We start from the raw sequence: 15096 nt of genomic DNA, 5'->3' as shown, positions 1-15096 counted from the left end.
CTAGAGATAACCACTTACACAATGTAATTGTACGGGATTTAAATACACCAAGAAGCTAAGTTCACTAATTGATTGTAATCCAGCATTGTTGCTAGTATATATTGATTTCTTTATAAATATAAGTTTACACATGTTGACAAGAATCTTGGACATGTATTACAAATGAATCACAATAATGAAATAAATAAACGAATGATAACTAAGCTATGTAAAGAATGAGAACAAAGTGTAGCAGTGTAGTGGGGGAGCATGCAAGTGGAAAAGCATTTGAAGCTGGCTCTTATTAAACATCTCGTGGAGCTATCCAATGTCTCCCATTTACGAAGCTCTTAGCTATAAAAGGATGGGCTGACTCATAGTCCAAAGCTCTGGCCCATGATACTCCTGTCGTCGCTGCTGCTCCTGGCCCATAGCAATTGTACACTCCGAAAAATGCTGTCCTGATTTTTTTAAAAATTTCTGGATCAACTCAAAATGATATCTTAAAATTAATATAGTAACTATGAGTGTAATAAAATAGTACGTACTTGCTTTTATTGGATTTATGGTCCCAATCGTCCCAGCCACCATGAGCAACAAGAGCATCGAAGTAGGTGTAGGCGTAGACGATGCGTGAGTATTGGCCCATGGCCCGGCCCACGTATAAAGGACCCGTCCCCGTTACCCGACAACCCACGAACGTGAAACCCGTTTTCTCCTCCGGGCATGTCCTCCCGTGCGCCGCTATCGACCCGAACCTTGACGCTATCGAATGCAACTCACAATCCTTCACCAACAGTTAACACCATCAGTTCTTTTATTATGAATCTTTAACACAAAACTAACTATAACTCAATTGGTCAATATCTTTTAGGCATCTTCATTTTGATAATCTAATAATTTGTTAATGCAAGTCGTAACGAACATATTCACTTTTTTTTTTTGTTTGCTTACTTTATACATGGAGCGGCCATTACCGAAGATAAAGTCGATAGAGCCTTCAATGTAACATTCCTTGAAGTAGTGACGACCTGCGTCGTCGCATAAAGTGTCTTGTGCACCGTAAAATCCGCAGCCGGAAAAGTAAGCTTTGTCGCCAGAGATCCTAAATGCCACCGCCTGCCATCCTTGCATTCCCGGCATTGGTGCCGGCGCAGTATTCTTCACATTATATGAAAATGCTATAAGGATAAAAATGCGGCTTATACATATGTTGTTTTGCATTAGAATTAATTAGTACCGTGAAGGTAATGTTTCTAGCCGAGAAATAATTAGCGAAGACTGTGACGGAAGCTGTTTGGTAAGTACGTAACTGTTGACCGTCAGGACCACGGTCGGAGGCACGGTCGTGCCACTCTATAACCGTCACGTCCCGACCCGCTCCTTTAAACGTTATGTACGGTTTTGTCGCTGGAACCACCACTTTCTCTCTGGAAAATGTGCAAATGAAAGTTAAATGTTAACCATTAGCTATAGGTTGCATGTGTGCATGAAACATAACAAAAAGGTTAAGGAATATAAATACCGATAAAATCCTGGAGCAATCTTGATAACGATACTCATGTTATTGTTCTTTGGTATGGATTCCACAGCGTCTTGGACGGAGCGAAACTGAGAGTGGCCGTCAAGTGAGACGGTGATGACTTTGTGACCTGAGGGACCCACCCATTTCCGGTGGTGATGGTGCTGCTCTTCGGTGGAGTTTGAACAAGCTGCAACAAATGAGAAACGAAAACATAAGCAATGAAATATGAAAACTAAGAGAGAAACTGAAAAGAGATGACTAAGGGAATAAGTAAAAGATCCGAGTTGCGCCATGACGAGAAATAAATGGTCGAAGTAAGCAAATGACAATATGGACGATCTATATATTTTATACATGCATGTAGTAATTATAAAGTGGTCCTTCGAGTCTTAACGGTCATATTTGTGTGGTGGAAAGAAGCCAACATTGGCAACGAACACAAGAGTCTACAAGTTTTTTTTTGTTTTGTAAAATCTATAATTTTTTTGTTGTCTTCATGTGTTTTAGCTTTTACTGTTTAAACCAAGAAATCTGATCCTTATTTTATTTTTCAAAGTGGCCTATCTATTATCGTGTTAGGTCGCTATTTGTTTCTGTTTGGAATCAAGTGTTTGGCTAATTATTTCAGGTTTTGAGTTCAGGGTTTGTCTTTATTTCAGATTCCACCAGTGATATATAGCTTTATTGTAATGTAGTGAACAAAAGAAAAGCTTTACTGTAATGTAAAATATAGATAGGAGCCCATGATTCGTAATTTTAACTGCAACTAATTTTTTTTTTAAACTCATCAACAATTTTTTATTAACCAATCGAAGAGGAACATGATTTACACCACAAAAGTTTTAACCACATTTACAAACTGAGATCTCTTGTATTACCTAAAGCCACCAATTAGAGCTTAAGCTACCTGAATTTGGACTCAGACGTAATTCAACTAAAATTTTAATTCATAGTGTCTATAGCTGCCATATATATTAATTAATATAATTTGGAATGCCCATAATCTTGATAATTAAACCAATCTTTTTCAACTAATTAGCCACAATGTAGCACCATCATCTCTCTATATATATAATATATATTGCACTTTTGCATACACATGCAGTCGATCAATGTGTAATGAGTATATGATAAAAAAGAGTATGATAATAAAACGGTCGTATTGAACACTGATGAGAAGCAAAAATAAAATAAAATAAAAAGAAATATGAGGGAAAGAAGTATGGGCGAAAATAATAATAGTTGGGAGTTACGTGAATTTATTCTGGTAGTGCGGACATACTGCTTATAAGCGTCACGTGAAGCCATTTGGTCCCACTACCTTTGAAAAGTACCACTCAATCCATCATCAGCCTATCAAACCTATTGTTTTACTGAACGTTGGAGATTGTTCCAAACCATCTTTGTCAATCCGACATGGGACCATGGTCTCTTTGATATCCGATCCGGTTCGTGATTAGCTTAAACTTCAGATTACAAAAAAAATCTTCAATTTTACAAAAAAAAAAACAAACGCCAATTTTACTGAATGTTTCAGTTATCATATATCATTTCACTAAAATTTGAAGATGTGGATATATGCATATAGGCTAGGTTGAATGGAAACGGAAACGGATACGTGGAAACGAAACGTTTCGAAACGTTATTATTGATTTTTTTTGCTTTGGAAACGTTATAACAAAACTCATTACTTAAATATTAAATAGCTGAAATAAAATAAAAATCATAACAGCAAATCAAAGATCAATAACATCATCTTCAACCTCATTTTCATTAGCTCTATCAAACATGACCACTGTCAAAATAACAAACTAATCCTTATATTTATTAATTATTTATACAATTTGTTCTAAAAAATGAGTTTTTAGCGTCTCCAAAAACAGAATCGTGAGTTTCTAGAAACGCAAGTTTCCATTAAATTTCCAAACTGAAAATTTTAAAAAACGAGTTTTTAATGAGTTTTCTGAGAGATTCCGATTCCAAAACGTTTCCGAAACATGAAACGGACCTTCAACGGAGTTTCCATGGAACATAGCATATAGGTAAACGGGATATATGCAATTTAACTTTAATTATGTAAGTTTAAATTATTGATAATTATAAAATACCAAAACTCTACAAACTAATTTAAAATAAGAAATAAGAAATGAAATTGCTTAATATTATACATCTAATTAATTAGGTAAGAGTGATTATATTCGACAAGATGAATTACGGAAATTTTCTTTTCAGAAAAGTTGGATAGCCACTTTACAATTTACCGTTTCGTTCACTACGTTGCTTTTTCCGATGGAAATTGCCCCTGACTTTAGAAATGCTAGTTCGGAATCTTTCATGGTGGCTCATGGGACCCAAGCTTATTTTCACATTCTTCTTATGTTGTAAGAGATGATTTGTATTAATTGAAATAATACAGCAATTGTATAATTCAATTATTTCTTTGATTTTATTGTTATAATAAATGAAGTTAGAGAATAGTATATTTTACCAAAAAAAAAGAAGTTAAGAGAATATATATACTTTGTAATCACACATACTATGTCATAATGGAATTATAATTCAGTAAGCCCATGGGCTAAGGTAGGCCCATTTTATCTCTTTAAAATACAAAAACAAACGTCACAATGGGAATGAATGCATTGGCCGTTATTCTCTCAGCCGAACTTTTCCCGCGCCGAGAGAAACCTATTATTCGATTTTCACCACTTTTCTTTTCCTTCCTCTCTACTTCACTTCTCCTTCTTCATTATTAGTTTTGAACTCTGAGCCCATGATCGTTGTTACAGATGCAAGAAACAGAGGTGAGTGTCAGAGACATACACATATCTGATGGTTCCGAAGAAGAAGATTCAATGCACGAACAGCAAAACTCAAACAATGAACAAATGGTTGAAGCGTTTCGTAACTTGCTTCTCCTCCACGGCCAGTTACCTGCAAAGCACGGAGATTCCAATACACTTCTCAGGTACCATCATCATCATCTAACCAAAACTTTCATGGCTGATTGAAACTGTTTACGATCTCTGATGGATGGTATCAGGTTTCTAAAGATGAGGGATTTTGATTTGGGGAAAGCCAAAGATGCGTTTTTGAGTTACATGAAGTGGCGTGTTGATTCTAAAGTGGATTTGATCTCTAAGGTAATTAAAAAGATTGGAACTTTGGTTTGTTTTCGTTGATTTATGATCAGCTAACCCACAAGGTGTTCGACGAAATGTCTGACAGGAGTTTAAGTATGAGGAGTACGGTGAAGTGAAGAAGCATTACCCTCATGGGTTTCATAAGGTAGACAAAAGTGGTAGGCCAATATACATAGAGAGGCTAGGGATGGTTGACTTGAACGCGTTTTCGAAAGCAACCACCATTGAGAGATATGTTAAGTATCATATCAAGGAGCAAGAGAAAACGCTGAGCTTGAGGTACCCGGCGTGTTCGATTGCTTCAGAGAAACATGTTTCATCTACCACAACGATCTTGGATGTTTCTGGATTGGTAAGTGGTTGATGTCTTCTGCCCCTTTCATGTTATCTTGTTTGTGGCTGGCTAATTTGGTTGTTTCTTGGAAAGGGAATGTCAAACTTTTCGAAATCTGCAAGATCTCTCTTCATGGAGATTCAGAAGATAGACAGCAACTATTACCCTGAGGTAGGTTAAGGTAGGTGGATTTGATTAGCAGCTTCATGAACATTGCTTGTAATTCTGATTTGTGTTTTGGGGTCCAGACGTTGCATCGCCTCTTCGTTGTGAATGCCAATTCTGGATTTCGGATGCTGTGGCTTGCACTCAAGACCTTTCTTGATGCTCGGACATTGGCCAAAGTTCAGGTAAGAATATTCCCTTTGGTGCTTTCTTGGTTTAGACACAAAGATAATAAATGTTTTTTTTTTGTGTACAGGTGCTAGGACCCAACTACCTTGGAGAGCTACTTGAAGCAATAGATCCAAGGTCCAGCCAATTTCTTTTATAGTTTCTCTATTAGAACCAGTGAGAAAGAATATATATATATGCTTTGTATATGAGAATTGCTTCGGAATCTCAGCATTGTTTGTGTTTGATGTCATAAAACAGCAACTTACCAACATTTCTTGGAGGAAACTGCACCTGTTCAGATCGTGGAGGGTGTCTTTTCAGTGATGAAGGACCCTGGAATGATCCAAACATCAAGGCAAAGATCCAGGTTTATGCAAGAACCATTTGAATATATTCATCAAATAGACAGTTATTTTCACTATAAAGGGGATTAGTTTCAATATTTTCAGGAGACTTTCACAATGGGAGATGCTGATTCTGAGGAACATACTATGGATAAAGTCTCAGAAAATGCTTCAACCAATCAAAAAGTATAAAAGGATTATGTGTATATATAAAAATCGAATTCTTGAATACAATATCAAAGCTGAAAAGGATAATATAAAATGCAGGAAGATTCAGGCAAGAACATGATTACTTTGAAGAAGTATGCTTCCCTGAGAGATGCTGTTAAGGAAGCACAGAAGGTTAGGAATTTAGTTGCACGGTTCTAGTAACATTTTTTTTCTGATAGGTGTGGTTGGTTCTTGCAGAGAATTGAAATGTTAGAGATGTCACTTCATGAAACAAAAAGGGTAAGAAAAAGATATGAGAAGCATTAGAGTTTCAGCTATAATTTCACTTTGTACATGCTTAAGGTTTTGTTAATAGTCTTTCTCCTCTTTTCAGGCCATGAATGGACTTGCGGAGATCATTGAGACCATTAAACCGAATCAAACCGAAACAACCAATAGCCAAATGCAAACCGGTTTAGATCGTAAGCCAATAGTTAGGAAAATGTCCGGTTTGAGCTGAAGGAAATATTACATCACTGATGATGTCGATTTGTGTGTGGAATCTCGTACTAGGACGATAAATGCAATCATGTGTGGAGCCAATCTGTCACACATGCAACTGCACGTGTGATTGATTACTGAACTTCATTTTGATCCTCTTCCCGATGTCAAATGCTTCATTGGCAGAACAATAAATATTTTATTTACATTCAAGTCACTTTATAGTAAAAAAAAAAGGATTGTGATGATTATTGGATTAGCAATAGTCTCAAGAGTCTATAACTATATGTTATTCCAATCATAAGTGACCATCATCATCATGTGGTAAACTTAAAAGAGAGCAGTTTAAAGTTTCATAAAGCTTCTGCAATGGAACATTTACAGATTACTACACCTAAACACAGAGAGCACATCATTTTTCAACATTCATTCATGGCAGCATGGACAAGAGAAACAATCAAACAAACAATAGTTTGTCTAAATCACGTAGAACAACAACCACCTTTCTTGGATGGAATCAATAGTTCATCAGATGGAATCACAACTTTCTTCCCATTGCTGAGCGAGGCAGGATCTTGCTTGTTCAGCTCCTGTGAGCTCATCACTTTCCTGCTCAATATGTTGTATATCTCCTTCACAACCGTCTCAAACGCAGCTGCAACATTTGACGAGTCCAGCGCCGATGTCTCCATAAAGAAAAGTCCCTGCGCTTCCGCCAACGCCTTCCCTTCCGATGTTGGCACTTCCCTTATGTCCTTCAGATCCGACTTGTTCCCCACCAAGATCGTCACAACGTTCATGTCAGAGTGTGCTGCATCAAGAGACTGTTTAGTAGAAGATTAAAAAAAAAAGAGAGATGAGTCTTTGTGTGTGATGTGTTACTTACTGTGCAGCTCGTTAAGCCATCTACCAATGCTCTGAAAAGTCTGCTGTCTGCTGATGTCGTAAACAAGAAGAGCTCCAACAGCACCTCTGTAATAAGCAGAAGTGACTGCTCTGAAACGTTCTTGACCTGCAGTGTCCCATATCTGTGCTTTGATCTCCTTCCCGTTGATATCCATCTTCTGCGTCTGAAACTCCACTCCAATGGTCGACTTTGAGTTGGGATAGAACTCGTCCCTAGCGAATCTTGCGAGCAAGTTCGATTTCCCGACTGCAGAGTCACCAATGAGAACAATCTTGAAGAGGTAGTCTTCACTCTTGTCGTCCTCAGAATGAAAAGCCATCTATCTCCTTGTTACTGCTATAATACTCCCCCTTCTACAGAAGCATATTTTTTTTTACCAGTGGCTTTAATTAGCCCGTCTAGGAACAAAACAAAGTGCCAAAAGTGAGAAAGACGAGAACAAGTAGAGTTGGCAACAAAGGTAAATTCAGAATGAGATCTAAGAGTTAAGCACTAGAAGATGAAAGAGAATCTTTTTAAAATCACCTGTCTAGTGAGGTACCTAGAAGGTTCTGTGGAGCAAAGTTGACTAAAATTTCAGCTCCTCAACCGCCTAAGAAAATCTACCACAGGCAAAAGTTATTATTATCACATAAACGGATCTAAAGAATGGAACCAATACAAGTTACCTCTTTTGAAAAGCTGGATCCAACCCTTTACCACCACCTAAAGGATACTGCTATACAAAGAACACTTGGGTGTGTACACCTATATAACAACAACAAGTAAAGGCAAACCCTGAGAATCCAGGTTAGAGTCGGTGGTGGATAGTAAGTATTCTCACATAGCATCAAAGCCTCCAATAAGAAAGCAGAAGCAATATTCTCTCTATCAAGAAAAACAGAATTAAGACAGAAGAGACAAGCGCGGGCCCTAAGAAACCAACCAACAACTACTCATGAGTGGATCACACAAAGTGCAGCTAAAAACACACTGATGGAAATCCTCAAGTCTTGTCATTAAGGTTCACACACAAGATAAATCAGTAAATGATTATTGCAGGGATACTGAATCTTCAAAATACGGAATATGATACAATTGAGGGTAGGCCAAGTTTTTTTTCTGAAAAGATGAGATCTTTGTCACATACACACACAAAAAAAGTATCGAAATTTCACCTAAGAAACTAAACCCAAGTGAGAACCAATCTCACTGGAGAAGGAGTGAAAGTTTGAGGTTTTTTGAGAATTTTTTTTTCAGACAAACAAACAGAGCGTGTAATGGAAGATCAGACAGAAATAGAATTTTCAAAGTTACAGGAGAGATCGATCACATGACATTGCTGTCAAAATGTAAGACCAAACACACAGTATAAAACGCTGATCATCGTATAATTTATCATTTTCGCAGACCCATTTTACATAATTAAACAAAATCAAAACATAAACAGAGATAATATAATCACAAGGGGGGAATTGTTGAGGAAAAGAAAAAGTTACCTTTGTTGAAACCAATGAAGAGATAAGATGGGATCCTTAAAATGGAATGGATCAGGAGAAGCAAACGAAGGGATTCAACGCTCTTCTGCTGGGGAAATCAAAGAGACTTGTTGTAATGAAATGAAGTTACTCTGGCAGAGAGAGAATAACCGGACATTTTTCCATTCCGGTTCGGAATTTATTATAATGGGCCGTAAGAAATAATAGTTTGGGCCTTCACTGGACCTATTTGACCTCTTTTATTGCAGGCCCTACGTGTCTTTCTTACATCCCTTTTATTCACAAATCTTAAAAGAGTGTCACAACTGGCTAAAAGCCTGATTGGTAGAATTTGATTTGTTCATTTTTATAAATATTTATTTAGTTCCTTAGGAATCTATATTTATTTTTTGTAAAAATTTGTTTTTCACTTGGGTAGAATTTAATTTCATTTGTATCACTTGTTATTCAAACAAATATATTTGCTTATAGTGTCATATATTTAAAATCTTTGAAGCCTGTGTAATATAGTCTTAACTCAAATGGAGCCCAACAACACCTATAAGCTTTAATGGAGGAGACATGTAACCAGTAGTGATTGGGGGAGTGTTGACCGCTTAGATGCAGCCGTACTAGAAGCCTTTTGCTTGGTATGCAGTCATAGAGAGAAGGAAAGAAGAGGAATCTGCCAAGACATCTCAGCTTGGAAACGGTGGTCTTGTCTCAATACACGCATAGACATTGTTCGTGCAAAGATTAGAGAGTGAATTAACCGGCTGTTTAGCAGCTTTCTGTTGGTTAGTTTTGGTTTTGCTTTTGGGGTGTCTCTACATACATTTGATGTTTTATTATTTGTTGAAGTTAAACGGCTTTAGAAGCCTTGTTTCTTGTTTCTTGTTTCTTGTTTCTTGCTCTTCTCTTACACTTTCACCATGTGGTACATGCGAACTTATATGCGCTTAACAAAACCATTTTATTGCATCAACAGTGAAATGTGTACAAGTGATTACATAATCAAATAAATATCTCGTCTGTGTATGTGTGTAAGAGAAAGTGAGAGAGCTTTGTTACCTAATAAAAGAAACAACAACAAACTTTGATGCTCCAAAAATGTCTTTTGAGTGTTTAAAAAGGGAAAGAAGGATGATTTCTGTTGGTTGGTTGGTTCAAGCAAGATCTTGCGGCTCAAGGGCTGCAATTTCTCTCAAGACCTGACTTTTGTCTGCTTCAAACCTCTCGTCCTCTGCCACCAAAATGGAACGAAACAAAGCATTTATCAAGGATGAAAAGAATCAAATACAAAGCGTGTGGTCACTTAAAAGGACTTCCATACCTTTGTCTGGTTTTAAATCAGCCAACAATCTCAGAAGCTTGCTCCTGTTTGCCACCAGAATGTTGACTATATCTGCAGGCTTGTTTTGGTTCGCCACAAACAGCTGCGCAACAGTGGTGATAATCTCATTACAATCACGTTGGAACCACATTTAAACAAGCAGGACAATCATCATCGCAAATGATGATTACGTTCCACAAGATATATAAAAAAAGTATACCTTGAAAACATGGAATGCTTCTATCTGGATGCTCTTGCTGGACTCCTGTAATTCAAAAGGGATTGAGTTTATTTCCCAAACTATTATCATCAAGAACAAAAGATTTGAGGAAGGTGGCGACATACTCTCAGAAGATTCATGAGAATCCTCAAGTTATCCCTTGAGCTCACATATTTAGTCATCACAGCTGAATTTGATCGATCCAGTAATATATCACCCAACAACTGTTTACACGAATACATGAGCTTGATGACACACTAACGCTGTTTTAATGTTTAGACTCTCTTATAATTTGTACCCTACCTTGATAGCTTGCCGTCTGGTTATATAATTACTTGATTCAAGAAGCTTTGAGTTGTAGTCCGCGAAAAACTGCAAATCAAGAAGTTCGACAATTATACTTGTCCAAAGCATAAGTCATTCATAGTGTTCTGCCTTAACGCACAGATCATAACATTGTAAGAAAAAACTTACCCAGTCTTCATTATTGGTGAGAAACTCGGCAACAGTAGACTTATGCCTAGTTAACAGTTCCTGTAAAAAAACATATTACAGAGTTGGAGTTATCATTGCATGTTTTGACACTTGATAGTGAGAAAAATGCAAGTTTTGTAGCAAATTTAAAAGAACCTTAAAAGTTGCAGCTGCATCGGCAGCAATGTCGAAATTAGGAAGCTGTATGTAATCGAAGAACTTCTTCACATGCTCCGACTCCAAAACATACCTAAAATCCAAGGGAATCATGTAAGTAAACCCATTGCCATTGCATCACAGGTTGCAAACAGAAGAAAAAAAAAGGAATGATGTTCTCACTTGGCAACAATCTGATGGCGGATGCACTCCCTAAACATAGCACCGTAATGCAAAGCCAGGTCCGTGTTCTCAAAGCTGACATCAAAAGCTATAATTAAAGAATCTACCAACAGGTAGCTTAATGCAACTTCAATGATATGAGTCAACAAGCCTCACCCCTCTATCAAAACATCCATGAGATCAAGATTGGCTTCAAGATAATCAGAAGCAATCAACTTAGAATTGACTTGCTGCCTCTGCAGATTAGCAACAACTTGTGTAGCATCTTTCCTCGTCTGATCAACCAAATAAAAAAAGGACAATACTTTCTCAATCTAACCATCAAAAAAACTCGTCTTTATGGGAAAAAAAAAACTCAAACCTCGAGGTTGAGTTTAGGGAGACAAGTAATCAAGAGACGAAGAGTATCCTCTCTAAAGAACTCTTGAGTCAACTGAGCACAAGCTTCAGCCACAGGCTCAGCCTCGCTGTTGCCATAGAGAATGGACTTCATATCACGAATGTTCCTGCTCAGCTCCGCCATCACCACCTTGGAATCAGGGAGAGAGATGTAGAGAAAGAGATCGCGCGTCTGTCGGACGAGGTCAGAGGGAGTCCGAGGCTTGGACTTGAAAAGCCCCTTCATCTTCGCACCGCCGAGATCGGGTTGATCCGAAGGTTCTCCGGTGGCTGAAGAAGAGGTTAGGCTTCCGCTTAGGTGCTGGGAAGAGAGCCTCCGCGATGGTGGCGCGGAAGGGTCTCGTCCAGCACCTCCTCTCGATGACACGCACGACCCTATCTTTCTTTACCCTCCTCTCTTCCCTTTTATTCTAAATTACAATTTAACAAAAGTAAAAAAGAAAAAAACTATTTTGAAAATTGGAGGTCTCTCTTTTATATCTCTTGGTTTTGAATCGTTTCCCTATATCTCCTCCTGTCTCACCATCTTCCTCTCACCCTCCCTTTTTTTAGCGTTGCAGGATTAAGAAAGAGAGAGAGAGAGAGAGACAGCTATTTTCTCTCCTATCTCATGCTTCCTAAAGTAAAAGACAAATATATTAATTGTGATTCTTCTACTAGTGAAAATGTCCAAATAACGACATTTAACTATTTTTAAGCTATGTGTTATGTCTCAACAAAAAAAAAAACTATTTTTAAGCTATATTCGTTTGTATGTAGGCTTTAGCTGCAGGTTGCCGCAGGCAGCGATGATTAATCATAAGTCGTAATAAATTTAAATTGTTTTCAACGATGTACAACTTGATCGTAAACTGTGTGATAGCACCAGGGCCGTCTCAATTATTTTTTAGATCCTGTTCAAAAATATTAACGATAGATTTAAAGCACAATGAAATAGCTTTAGAAATTAATAGTTCTATTTATATATATTTAATATTTTTTATAAATTATAAACTTTAAATTAGTCAGTACTGAATTTAAATTTTGAAGTTTAGACTATAACTTACGTATATATTATTGAAAATTTCTTTAAAAATTTTATTTTTATATTTGGACCATGTTCGACCGCTCCATATGCACGTGCTATTAGACGGCTCTGGATAGCACAATGAACATTAAAGTACGGTTTGGGACCAGTTACAGACTTACAGATGGCAGCGACATGCAAATGATCAAGGCTTATAAGTTAACTAGGCTAAAACCGAGCGCTTATATAATAAAAATTTAAAATATATAGTATTAACAAATTAAACATGTATATGTGTTTGAATTTTTTTAATATACATACAGTTATGTTTTCTTTATATAATCATAACAAATTAAACATGTATATGTGTTTGAATTTTTTTTAATATGCATACAGTTGTGTTTTTTTTATATAATCATCTATATGTTGGACCGAGCATTTGTAATTGTAATTGTGGAGTGAAATCTATTTTGAATTTATGATGAGCCTGATCAATTTAAGATTAAAATTTTTATCACCCTCTTTATTCCTATAAAATCGTAATGTGGTCATCAAGTGAATTTTTATTACAAAACAGGTTCTACAATTTTTTTAATACGTTACTTTAACATCAGTGAGAACCATTTTAATGGTTTTAGAACCAACAGCTTAGTATTGTTTCCAAAATCGAATTACTTTGATCTTAGTCATTAGCTGAATATATATTATATTTAATTTGAATATTTATAAAATAAAAATCCATACTAATACAATTTTATGATCATTTGTATCTTCTTATAACAAAACAAATTAAGCTATTGATCACAAAATTTTCAAAATGGGATTTTAAAATTTCTACTAATTTATAGTCGTTTTCAAAATTCAAAATATAACATATACGAAAAAATCTAAATTGTTATTATTATATGGTTAATGTAATTGTTTAATTTTTTTAATAATATAAAATTAGACAAAAGAAAGAAGAAATATATAAAAATTGTTATCAAATATTTATTATTCATAATCATTAATAATCATATATACGTTAATCATATTAGATAATTATGTAGTTTTTATTTAAGGAAATTGCGAAAATATTCTTTTATACATTATTTATCAATCTGATAGTTAATTTAATAAAAAATATGATATAAATTAAGATGGACCAACATATTTTTCTAAGAATACTGAATTTCATTTTCATGCTGACACGTGACTATAAAATAATATTGTAATGTTTATCAACTTCTAAGACGTACAATTGAAAACGGAAATGGAGTCGTTACTTACTAATTAATTCTCAATTATACCAAAAATTATAGTAATGAGGAAAAAATGTGAAACTGGTAGTTGAATAAATACTGGTCACATGTGATGAGCTACTTACTATGGTGGACCAAAGAGAAATGACATGTTAGCTTTACACCTTCAACAAGACAACAACTTGCCCTCACATATGGTTATCTCGTGTCTCCTCCTTTGTAATTTCTTACGAATAAACGACATTCTTGTTCGCTAATCAAATAATTAAAGATTTCTTATTCTTTCTCAACGGTCTCGTGACTCCATAAACTATACAGCAAATTAGCCGGCGTAATTAGCGGATGTGTCACCACTTGTTCAATCAATTACATAACCATTTCTTCATGAAATCAAATCAAGCCAACAACATGAAACTTGAAACCAGATAGTAATACAGAAATCGACATTAATTTCTTCTTTGTTTATTTAACTTTTTTACTGTTTTTATCAGATCATTACATATGGAAGAACTCAGACGAAACAGCCATTAATTAAATGGCAGGCTTGAAAGAAGTGAGATTCATCGATTTCAACCACGCCCTCTCCCATACAATAGCCTCGTAGTTCTTGCTGGCACCAGCACCGGCTATCTTTACGCCATCATTAACCGCAACAATAAGCCGGTAATTCATGCCAGCAACTACCTGAGTCTCGCCGCTAACAACCGCCACGAACTTGAGTCCCGATTTACTCTGCATGTTGTACTCGGACACCGAGAATCTGCCGATCTCTACGACGTGAGGGTCATTAACGTCGCTGAGGGGACGCCATCCGCCGACACGCGGCGACGCAGACGCGTATAGAGGGAGGAGAACGAGAGAGAGGAGAAGAATGGATGTTGCCTTGTTATTCATTTTCGCAGTCTGTATTTTGTAACCGTTGTTTTTTTGTGGAATTGGTAATGGCAGAGTTTAGGTAGTGATCTTTATAGTAGAGGCCTGATACGTGGCGTGACGTGGCGCGGACTAATTAATTTCTTGCTGATTTTTCTGATACATGGGCCATAAAGAGAAGAAAAAAATTAAGATATTTAATTAATGCTTAACGAAAATCTAATCAAATTAAATTTTCATTATTTATATTTTTATCATTGTAAATAAATCAGTGGTTTAATTAGGCATGCATATTCGATTTTCGGTTTCAGTTCCAATGGGGCCATTTGTTCCAATTTTAAATTTAAAAAATAAGAACCTTTCGATTATTTTTAGCTTTGGTTTGGTTGTTTCAACTTTTAGTTCAGTTCGGTTAACAATAAAAAATTAATTAATATTTTTAGATATACAAATTTTTAACGATTACTTTAGAAAATATAAGATATTTTAAAATATAAGATGTTTTGATATTTTTTAAAATAAGTTTTAATATTATTAG

At 36.0% G+C, this 15096-nt stretch overlaps 5 protein-coding genes across 13 annotated transcripts; 1 reads left to right on the top strand and 4 right to left on the bottom strand.

The window, feature by feature from the left end:
- Positions 1–68: 68 nt before the first annotated feature.
- On the bottom strand, positions 69–1849 carry LOC103827644 (probable pectinesterase 68). The gene is made up of 5 exons (XM_009103168.3): positions 1505–1849; positions 1220–1409; positions 934–1140; positions 528–766; positions 69–440 (listed from the first exon to the last, which is right to left on the bottom strand). The coding sequence occupies exons 1-5, from the start codon at positions 1795–1797 to the stop codon at positions 284–286; spliced, it is 1086 nt and encodes a 361-aa protein (XP_009101416.1). The 5' UTR covers positions 1798–1849; the 3' UTR covers positions 69–283.
- A 227-nt stretch (positions 1850–2076) lies between these two features.
- On the top strand, positions 2077–6560 carry LOC103827643 (phosphatidylinositol/phosphatidylcholine transfer protein SFH11). 5 transcript variants are annotated; one of them, XM_018659980.2, is made up of 12 exons: positions 2077–4469; positions 4545–4644; positions 4730–4996; positions 5072–5149; positions 5227–5328; positions 5400–5449; positions 5573–5681; positions 5764–5844; positions 5926–6000; positions 6067–6108; positions 6203–6301; positions 6382–6560. In XM_018659980.2, the coding sequence occupies exons 1-12, from the start codon at positions 4291–4293 to the stop codon at positions 6448–6450; spliced, it is 1251 nt and encodes a 416-aa protein (XP_018515496.1). In that variant the 5' UTR covers positions 2077–4290; the 3' UTR covers positions 6451–6560. The 5 variants fall into 5 exon arrangements, with proteins under 5 accessions (XP_018515496.1, XP_033128285.1, XP_009101415.2 ...); XM_033272394.1 differs by having other exon boundaries at positions 6048–6108; positions 6203–6560; XM_009103167.3 differs by having other exon boundaries at positions 6203–6522.
- Positions 6561–6581: 21 nt separating this feature from the next.
- Positions 6582–8848, bottom strand: LOC103827641 (ras-related protein RABA5a). Of its 5 annotated transcripts, none has more exons than XM_033272429.1 (5): positions 8695–8848; positions 7885–7963; positions 7742–7818; positions 7196–7599; positions 6582–7120 (listed from the first exon to the last, which is right to left on the bottom strand). In XM_033272429.1, the coding sequence occupies exons 4-5, from the start codon at positions 7533–7535 to the stop codon at positions 6792–6794; spliced, it is 669 nt and encodes a 222-aa protein (XP_033128320.1). In that variant the 5' UTR covers positions 7536–7599; positions 7742–7818; positions 7885–7963; positions 8695–8848; the 3' UTR covers positions 6582–6791. The 5 variants fall into 5 exon arrangements, with proteins under 5 accessions (XP_033128320.1, XP_009101412.1, XP_033128321.1 ...); XM_009103164.3 differs by having other exon boundaries at positions 7196–7614; positions 8695–8847; XM_033272430.1 differs by having other exon boundaries at positions 7742–7808; positions 8695–8840.
- Positions 8849–9627: 779 nt separating this feature from the next.
- Positions 9628–12043, bottom strand: LOC103827640 (putative MO25-like protein At5g47540). The gene is made up of 10 exons (XM_009103163.3): positions 11401–12043; positions 11196–11314; positions 11040–11114; positions 10857–10950; positions 10701–10760; positions 10530–10598; positions 10352–10450; positions 10227–10271; positions 10007–10109; positions 9628–9916 (listed from the first exon to the last, which is right to left on the bottom strand). Exons 1-10 carry the CDS (start codon positions 11662–11664, stop codon positions 9840–9842), a joined length of 1005 nt encoding a protein of 334 aa, XP_009101411.1. The 5' UTR covers positions 11665–12043; the 3' UTR covers positions 9628–9839.
- A 1965-nt stretch (positions 12044–14008) lies between these two features.
- On the bottom strand, positions 14009–14648 carry LOC103827639 (cysteine proteinase inhibitor 5). The gene has a single exon (XM_009103162.3). It carries the CDS (start codon positions 14577–14579, stop codon positions 14217–14219), a length of 363 nt encoding a protein of 120 aa, XP_009101410.1. The 5' UTR covers positions 14580–14648; the 3' UTR covers positions 14009–14216.
- Between the last annotated feature and the right edge of the window lie 448 nt (positions 14649–15096).

The sequence above is a fragment of the Brassica rapa genome, chromosome A06 (assembly GCF_000309985.2).
Source record: "Brassica rapa cultivar Chiifu-401-42 chromosome A06, CAAS_Brap_v3.01, whole genome shotgun sequence".
Lineage (NCBI taxonomy): Eukaryota > Viridiplantae > Streptophyta > Magnoliopsida > Brassicales > Brassicaceae > Brassica > Brassica rapa.
This window is presented reverse-complemented; position numbering and strand designations above follow the sequence as displayed.

Excerpts from the sequence above, each read along its gene's own strand:
- LOC103827644 (XM_009103168.3), bottom strand. The coding sequence starts at position 1,797 with ATGGCGCAACTCGGATCTTTTACTTATTCCCTTAGTCATCTCTTTTCA. Across the intron at positions 1,410-1,504 it reads ATTGCTCCAGGATTTTATCG|AGAGAAAGTGGTGGTTCCAG; the intron begins GTATTTATATTC and ends CACATTTTCCAG. Across the intron at positions 1,141-1,219 it reads CTAGAAACATTACCTTCACG|AATACTGCGCCGGCACCAAT; the intron begins GTACTAATTAAT and ends TATAATGTGAAG.
- LOC103827643 (XM_018659980.2), top strand. The coding sequence starts at position 4,291 with ATGCAAGAAACAGAGGTGAGTGTCAGAGACATACACATATCTGATGGT. Across the intron at positions 5,450-5,572 it reads CTTGAAGCAATAGATCCAAG|CAACTTACCAACATTTCTTG; the intron begins GTCCAGCCAATT and ends GTCATAAAACAG. Across the intron at positions 6,001-6,066 it reads CTGTTAAGGAAGCACAGAAG|AGAATTGAAATGTTAGAGAT; the intron begins GTTAGGAATTTA and ends TGGTTCTTGCAG.
- LOC103827641 (XM_033272429.1), bottom strand. The coding sequence starts at position 7,535 with ATGGCTTTTCATTCTGAGGACGACAAGAGTGAAGACTACCTCTTCAAG. Across the intron at positions 7,121-7,195 it reads ATGGCTTAACGAGCTGCACA|CACACTCTGACATGAACGTT; the intron begins GTAAGTAACACA and ends CTCTTGATGCAG.
- LOC103827640 (XM_009103163.3), bottom strand. The coding sequence starts at position 11,664 with ATGAAGGGGCTTTTCAAGTCCAAGCCTCGGACTCCCTCTGACCTCGTC. Across the intron at positions 10,451-10,529 it reads CCAGACGGCAAGCTATCAAG|TTGTTGGGTGATATATTACT; the intron begins GTAGGGTACAAA and ends TCGTGTAAACAG. Across the intron at positions 9,917-10,006 it reads TGATTTAAAACCAGACAAAG|AGGACGAGAGGTTTGAAGCA; the intron begins GTATGGAAGTCC and ends TTTTGGTGGCAG.
- LOC103827639 (XM_009103162.3), bottom strand. The coding sequence starts at position 14,579 with ATGAATAACAAGGCAACATCCATTCTTCTCCTCTCTCTCGTTCTCCTC.